This window comes from Parasteatoda tepidariorum, chromosome 5, assembly GCF_043381705.1.
Source record: "Parasteatoda tepidariorum isolate YZ-2023 chromosome 5, CAS_Ptep_4.0, whole genome shotgun sequence".
In the NCBI taxonomy this organism is placed as follows: domain Eukaryota; kingdom Metazoa; phylum Arthropoda; class Arachnida; order Araneae; family Theridiidae; genus Parasteatoda; species Parasteatoda tepidariorum.
In genome coordinates, this window is record NC_092208.1 from 17,468,933 (window position 1) to 17,477,604 (window position 8,672).

Consider the following 8,672-nt stretch of genomic DNA (forward strand, 5'->3'; position numbering starts at 1 on the left):
CTACTTCTTTATGGAGCAANAATTGAGTTTAAATTAAATATTGTCATGTTTTTAGTGCATGAATCTGAATTGAACAACCTGATAATGCTCACTCTGGTTATTGTTATCTGGTTGCTCACTACGTGCTCTTGCGCGCCGAATCCAATCAATTAAAAATGAAAACTATTGCCAGCGCGAGAAAAGAAATATCATCGGTTTTATTGATACATACATACGTACGTATTAGCGTTTTATATAATATATATATATAGCATAATAGATAAATACAGGAAGGAGAGAAAAAATGGAGAAAATTAAAAAAAACAATAACTTTTTGCATGTTAAGCACCCCTTTTTGCGGATATAATCGGGTGAGCTGATGAAAAGATTATATCTTTCATTTTTCGGATTTTTATTAATTTTTTTTCTTTTTTTCGAATTTTTTTCTGAATTTTTTATTATTTTTATTATTTTCTTTTTCCCTTTTTTCATTGTTCTGCAATTTTTCCAATGTGTGCATTTGTACAGTGCGCAAAAAGAGACTGACCACCTTGAATAACTTTTGATCTAATGATCGGATCTTCAGATTCTAGGATTCAATCTTAATGGTTCGAGGGGGTGACTTGAAATATGCTAACTAACAAGCGCAGAAGATATTTGAAGTTACGAAATCAAATACAAAAACGTACTTTCTCTGAATAAACATACCTTTTTAACGACGGATATGGATTTCTGATCCCCAAAGTATAGGGGGCAGCAGTAATCAGGGAAATATCATCTCAATATTTTAGTCAGGAGAGCGCTCCATCATTTCGACCCCTTAATGATAATTTTACTTTTTGCTTATTTCACTGTATCTCGTGAAAATTTAAATCGAATTTATATTAATTATAAAACGCGTTTTTCCAAAGATAATTCAATGCGAAAAATAATTTTTTGTAAATATTTATTATTTTTCCTACTTTATTTAATAACTGTCGAAAAACTTTTGAATTGTGAGCTCTAAACTTTTGCATAATTTTAAAGCATATAATTTTACATTGCAAAGTTTAAAATTTCAGTAAAATCGCTTGAATAGTTTCAGAGAAATTGAATTTCAAAAAACTCACATGTTTGAAATTCAATTTCTCAGAAACTATTCGACCGATTTTCCTCACATCTTGTATTTTGCCATGTAAAATTACACTTTGTAAAATGATGCAAAAAATTGTATACTTTACCATTAAAAAATTTTTCTACTGTTATTAAATAAAATAATAAAATATATTCTATTTACGTATACTTATTTCTATTGAAATACAGAGAATAATCACTAAAAATCAGACAAGATAAGAAAAACTATAATTTCATTAGGCTTTAAGACTCTATATCAGAAAATGTACACAGTTTGAAGTAGTCCTAGTTTTTTTGTGAGGCCTTCGCATAAATTCAATGTTTATACGTATTATTCATTTTTTTCAACCATTATAATGTTAACCATTATTCAATTTTTTTCTAACCAAATTCTAGAGAACTTGTTAGCAAAATTTATTTCTTGAATGACTTAAAAATAAATATTACATTCCGATTAAAGTTACTTTAAAATTATTTTACTAAAAAAAAATGTGTTTACAAATCCAAAAACATACATTTCTTCTTAATCAAAACATGTTTTCTCTTATGCATGATCCTTCCTTAATCCTTTCATAGCATCCGACGTTTTCTTAGAATTCTCAATCAGTTTCCATGTCCTGTTGAGTAAGATTCTCTCTTTTTAGATTGCTTTTGACCTGCATTGTGACGCATGGAGTAAAAAGTTTCTCACAAGGTTTTCCGTCAATTAATATCACTGATTTTCGTTATCACTTTTCTCGGTTAATCGGTTGTTGCTTGACTTGTAAAGAGCACATATCTCATAATCAAAATAAAGTAACCAGATAAAAGTAATCGTTCTTAACAGATGAACTTATTAAATTAGATATCAAGATAAATATACAGTAAGAAAAACGATATTTTTAACCTGGAAGTGTGCTTAAAGATTTTAATTAAAACATTTCGAGATATCAATAATCAAAGATCCATAATATTTTATTCACATTTCGAAGTCGTTAGTTTTCAGAGAATGTTTATCTATCTTTTTTAATCCATTAAAATATAAAAATAAGCTGTGAGACAAGAAATAGCATCACAAGCACATTTTAATTTCATTACTTATTAAAATCATATAAAAGCTACAAATAACTACATTTAATAACTACTTGCTAAATATTATGAATTTTCAAAGTTTTACCCTTTTAACATAATGCAATGCAATAAGCATTTCATGTAATTTTCTGCTATGAACCACCTCCTCACATTTTTATATTATATCCTATGCTTTTTTCAAGGAATTTTTAGGGATGTAAGCAGATTATTCAAAACCCAGATATTTAATAAAAATTAGTTTCACCAAGTTAATCCAAAGCGAAAAATACACTGGATATAAGTCTGGTGAATAAGATGGTTATTTTTGTGATGTAAGAAAAGGAAACGTGCCTTCTGCACGAGGCTTAAGTACTTTCATCAGCATGTTTAAAAGAAGCATAATAACAAAAGCAATTTCATAAGTGTTTGAATAGTTCTTTTTTCAGTCATCCTGTAACTTTAAAAATATCCTGTTTTATATTATTTCAAAACCAAACACAGGTTTTATTAACTCAAACCCGAATACTAATAATAATAGTATACGGATCTCGAAAGAAAATAGGTATAGTTTATGGTTTCCTTCTTTTAGTTTGGATACTGACAATTTAGATGCTTTTTTTAACGCTTTAAAAAACTTCTATATTCAAATACTGTGCTTTTTTTATAAAAAAAATACAGTTTTTAATCGAGAACGTGGAACTAATTCTCACTACTGTTTATAATTAACAATAGTAATAATAATAATACAAGTATCTAAGCGAGTAACAAAGTCAAAACTATACTCTTATTTCCTCTGATATAAATTCATGAAAATTTTTAAAAATTCAAATTTTAACGCATTGTAAAATAGGGCATCACAATTTGAATAGTCAAAATCACATTAAATTGTCCTTGTCCACTGATTTTGCAATAAAATGTTCCCTTAATCATTAAGTAAATAGTTTCATATTTTTTATATCTTGCTTACCATTTTTTCCCTGATGGCTAATTTCAATGCTTGTCTTGCAATATAGGAGGGATCATGGGACAAATTTGATTTTAAGTTTAAAATTTATCAGTTTCAATAATAAATAGTCTTTTTTTAAATCTCATTTTCCCTATTTTTCTGCAAACCATCAAATTTCAAGTTTTCAAATATAATTGTTTTTTTTCCTCGGCAAAAGATATAACGGAAGTTAGGACAACGGATTCGGAATTTTTTTTCTCTAAAATACAAAACATCAAATAAGTTTAGTTACTGCTTGTCAAATTTGCAAATACCAAAAATTCAAACTTTAAAATGGAATAGTAATTTTCAATATATAGTAAGGCTATAACATTAGTTTTACGAGAGCATATAGCTGCGAGCTGATATTAAGATCCCTCATGCTTAACTGTGCAGTATTACAGAACAACTTTAGTTTTATCTACAGTGGTTGCGCAGAACGTAACTACATAAACTTGGACATTACGTGAACTTGCTAAATCTACAAATAACGAAATTACGAAAATAGCAAAATTACGAAACTAATTAGGAAACTTTAAATAAATAAATAAACGCGTATAATACACGATTAATGACATGTTTGTAGTCTACAAAAAAAAAATTGCGTTATTAGACCATAAAGATATTCTAAGACTCAAAATACATGTGCGTGATCTTTCAAAAAAAATTCAGAATATTCTGTTTAAATCTAGGCTATGCACAAAATTTTAGAAAGGCATTTTCACTTAATACTATTTACCAAAACTTGGCCTGGATAGCCTGGTCGGTAGGGCGCTGGGCCCATATCCAAGAGGTCGTGGGTTCGATCCTCTCCGGCCGAAGACTCCCCGTGTAGTAAATCTGTCGAGTCTCTAAGTCCTCCATGTTCCCACAACAAATCAATACCTCTGGGGGTACTGATCCAGGAGTTTCCTTGTCTTCTGGATTGGTTCAAAATTACAAGGCTACGGAGTTGAACGTAAGTAGTCGTAAACCCATGAAATTGGGTCGGCTGTTCAACGACGGTTATATATTATATATATTTACCAAAACTTAATGATAAACTTTATTTACCAAAGCCTTTATTTAAATCGTTTAAAAGAAAAAAATATTAAATTGCTTTGAGTTATGCTAATAGTTATTCGCATCTAGAAAAAAAAATTCCGAAATAAATAGGCTTAATTTTTTAAAAATAAATAACGGAGACTAAGCTTTAAGACTCATTTTAAAAACTTCGAACTTTTCAAGTTTCATTCAACACCTTTTTCAAATGAATTTTTTTTAAAATTAAAAGCGAGGAATATTAATGAATTCTTCCTCAAAATAAATTAGAATAAAACTGAATCATTCTTTACATCTAATCAAGAAAAACTTTTTTAAAGGAAGTCCAATGAATCAAAGAAAGGATTTAATTTGTTATAGCAGTAATGTTTATGAGTAGGTGGCACACATTATAGCTGAAAATTGGATTCTTCGCTTTTTTTTTATCACGAGTTAGCCATGCGTGCCTTTTTTAGGTAACATAACAGTCATAACTTGTTCTGCATCGATTGCCATAACACGCACCATCTATTGTGCTTTAACACAACATTTTCCAACAAACTATACTTACTTTTGTTTCATTTTCATTTCTTTTTAGCATTTTTCGAGCACCCTTTATATTTGATTTTGACATACTTATTGCTTTAAAGTTGCTTTTCTTTTTGCAGGAAATTGAAATGATGCTTAATTGACAAATTATTGACTGCGATGCTCAAAAGAAAAAAAATATCAGACGAACTTCATGCGAGCGAAGAATTCTTAATATCGGAGAATATACAAACGCCATTTCAGAATAAAAACGATACTAGCGAGTTGAAAATTGATTGTTGGAGACCCTTCTTGGGAACTTTTTATACATTCATGACCAGCCTAACTATTCTATTATCAAATGTATTAGTAAAGAAACTGACATACATTGACACAGGGCAGCTCTCATTGGTTAGAAATATTTGTGTGCTAATTNCTCTTGCGCGCCGAAGCCTATCAATTAAAACGTATTAGCGTTTTATATAACATGGATTAGCCATATGATGCTCACTACGTGCTCTTGCGCTCCGAATCCAATGAAATAAAAATGAAAACTGTTGCCAACGCGAGAAAAGAAATATAATCGGTTTTATTAATACATACATACGTACGTATTAGCGTTTTATATAATATAGATTTTGACATACTTATTGCTTTAAAGTTATTTTTCTTTTTGCAGGAAATTGAAATGATGCTTAATTGACAAATATTGACTGCGATGCTCAAAAGAAAAAAAACATCAGACGAACTTCATGCGAGCGAAGAATTCTTAATATCGGAGAATATACAAACGCCATTTCAGAATAAAAATGATACTAGCGAGTTGAAAATCGATTGTTGGAGACCCTTTTTGGGAACTTTTTATACATTTATGACCAGCCTAACTATTCTATTTTCAAATGTATTAGTAAAGAAACTGACATACATTGACACAGGGCAGCTCTCATTGGTTAGAAATATTTGTGTGCTAATTGGCAATCTTCCGATAGCTATTTATTGTACAGAGAACATTTTTGGTCCGAAAGAGTACATTTGGTTGCTGATTGCAAGAGGCATTTTTGGATCAACTGGTTTGTATCTTAACCTGTTGTCTTACAGGTTTTTACCATTCACAGAATCTTCAATAATACTGTCCACACTTCCCGCACTTGTCACGGTGGCTGCTCGATTACATCTTAAAGAACCATGTGGCTCTGCTCAAACGGTGTCCATAATATTAATATTTCTTGGTGTCCTTGTGTCTATTCGATTACCAGAAGTACTACAAACTCGGTCAAGCACTAACTTTGATAGTCATTACGTCTTTGGCCTAAGCTGTGCTGTGGGCTGTGTACTACTTTTAGCATTCATAACGATATCAATCCGAAAGCTGCGAAACATACACTTCTCGATAGTTTTGATTTACTTTGGTTTTCTAGGAACCATTGAAAACACTGTGATAACATATTTTACGGCTAAGTTTGAGTTACCATATTGTGAAGGCCCTGATAGAATGGAAGTATTGCTTGTTGGTATTTTTGGGTTTATGGGTCACTGCTTTCTCACATTAGCACTTCAAAATGAGACTGCTGGTGTTGTTAGCTCAATGAAAGCAGCTTTTGACATAGTTATTTCTATCATATTTGAATTTGTATTTTTTAATTCCATTCCCGACTATTATACTCTTGGAAGTAGTCTTTTGGTGACAATAGCTATTGTCACACTGGGTGTTTGGAAATGGTTGCAAACTGGACAAGAAAATTCTACTTAAAAGACACTAACTTGACACTACTTAAAAAATGTGTTCAAGTGAGTTTCGATTAGCCGGTATTACTTTATCCGGGAAAGCTAAGACACTTACTCTATAAGAGGCAGTTTTGTAATTCAGTTCTTCTCTACACTATATGCACTTTAAACACTTTCGCATTGCAGCCTATAGAGTTACAAGAGCATAATTTTCCTTATCATCTGATCTCTAATTTTTAGAATCTCTCTTTTAGTTCTATCTCTAATCTAGAATCTCTATTATCTCTACTATCTACATCTAGAATCTCTAATTTTTATAATTTTTAGAATCTCTCCTTTCTCCAATGTCAAAATATGAGCTTACTTCATAAAAATTCAAGGTATTCTCGCTACAGCCTACTGCGAGCTATGGGGAAATGGAGGTTAAAGCTTTTCAATTTCAAGACCAACCGCTTGATTGTAGTAATGCCGTTAGAACTACTCACGGGCTACCTTTACTTTTCAGACAAGCTGGTACCAATCTATCTGAAATTGGGCTTCAAGCCGCTACTGATAATCAAACCACAGTTCTGAGCTTACTACATAGTATCACCAAAATTCTCTCCCCATTTGACTAAATGGCTGACAGAACTGCTTTTTATTCCCACTGACTCAATAGAGGACAATGGCACTATCTAATCAAGATCTAATCAACATTAACAGTGCTGAAATGATGGTAAAATTTACTCCGAAGTAAAAAGTTTGCGTTGCCTGAACTTTCACCTGCATTGCTTCAACAACTCGGCGAAGAGCAGTGCTTAGGGATGGCGAACTGCACGATAGCCCAGACAAAGATTGAAGAAGATTAATTAAATTCGTTAATTAATTCAAGTTCATTAAATTTTAAAATTATAAGAATTTATTAGTTATAAAATTATTAGTTAGAAATTATAAAATTATTAGTTCTTGTCTATACATTTTATATTATATTGCAGATAACTAAAATTATAACACGTTTCTTAATGCTACCTATAAATAAATTTGTTATATTTCAAATTTTTTATTGTAGTATTTGTATGTTTTTGGATCTAAACAGCATGCTTCATAATGAAATTTTTAAAATACAGTTAGTATATTTTGTTTTATCATTGACTTATAGAAATAGATTAAGAGGGATGCCTAATAAAGTTAATTAGAATTTCCGAATAGAGGGATCATTTCAGTTGAGAAAAAAATGAAAATTTTTTTTACAGACTTGCATCCGTGTGTGTGTGTGTCAATTTTCAATGCCAATTCAAGCATTAATTTTCTATTTAAAATTTGGGGGTAATTTAATATTGTACCAAGCATAGGGAATCGTTTGAGTGAGAGATGAGCGAAGTAGTCCACAAATCTTTCAAATTTTATCATTAGCATTTCATCATTAGTAGAAACCTCCACACAATACAGTGAATTATAACATTAAGATTAGCCGATCAGACTGTGTAGGGGTCAGGAAACGTGCCTTGCATCAGAAAGGTTTGAATCCCGGATAAGGTATGGATGTTTTTTCATTCTCTGTACTACTTACTTTACTGTGGGAGCCCACCTAATATGTCGCCTCTGAAAGAGTGGGCAATAAATCTGCCCTGTAAATGCCTGAATTGACAAAATGTCAGCACAGGTGGGTTTTGGAAATTAAAGAAAAACACTAAGATTTGATAATTACGGCAAAAATAACATTGCATCACAAGAATCTATATGCAAAACATAGGCTCAGATGGGTCAGAAAACTAATTCACTCAAGACTCCTAAGTCGGAGCACTATTGCAGACACTCCTATTTATAAGGGCTTGGCGACGAAATCCCGAAATATTAGACACGTTTCTAGACGATTTTCGAATAAATCTGTAAATATTGGTCTTGTAGCTTTGAAACTCAAAGTTTCTATAACTATCAATTTGCCGCCAAAATCGTCGCCAAAACACCAAGATTGTCACCAATTCAGCAAAAATGTCACCAAGCCGAGATTTCCATAGAAAATGCATTAAAGATTATTTTACCTATAAATTACGTTAGAATTAGCTTTCTTTCCCCCCAAATTTCCTTATTAAATGGATTGGTTTAGGTAAGTAAAAATTTCCTTATTAAATGGATTGTTTAAGGTAAGTAAAATTATTCTTATTAAATGGATTGGTTAAGGCTTGACATCAATTAAAATGCGTTAACATTTTCATTTCTATAAAATAATTTTGTCAAGTAAAACAAGACAGATTTAGATATAAAATCATTTTAATATATTTACAAAACTAAA

The 8,672-nt window shown here is 31.0% G+C and overlaps 1 protein-coding gene across 4 annotated transcripts in view; it reads left to right on the forward strand.

Annotated features, from left to right (window-relative positions):
• Nucleotides 1-7,581, forward strand: part of LOC107451177 (solute carrier family 35 member G1) — a 35,453-nt gene extending 27,872 nt beyond the window's left edge. For 2 of the 4 annotated variants that reach the window (XR_006226666.2, XR_006226665.2), the window contains exon 2: nucleotides 4,816-5,104. Coding sequence is in view for 2 of the 4 variants with exons in the window: in XM_071181139.1 (XP_071037240.1) it covers nucleotides 5,394-6,425 (1,032 nt within the window). In the remaining 2 variants the exon portion in view is untranslated. Of the gene's footprint in view, nucleotides 1-4,815; nucleotides 5,105-5,354 lie in introns of those variants that run through there. The other 2 variants (XM_071181139.1, XM_016067195.3) reach the window with 1 other exon arrangement.
• Nucleotides 7,582-8,672: the final 1,091 nt, after the last annotated feature.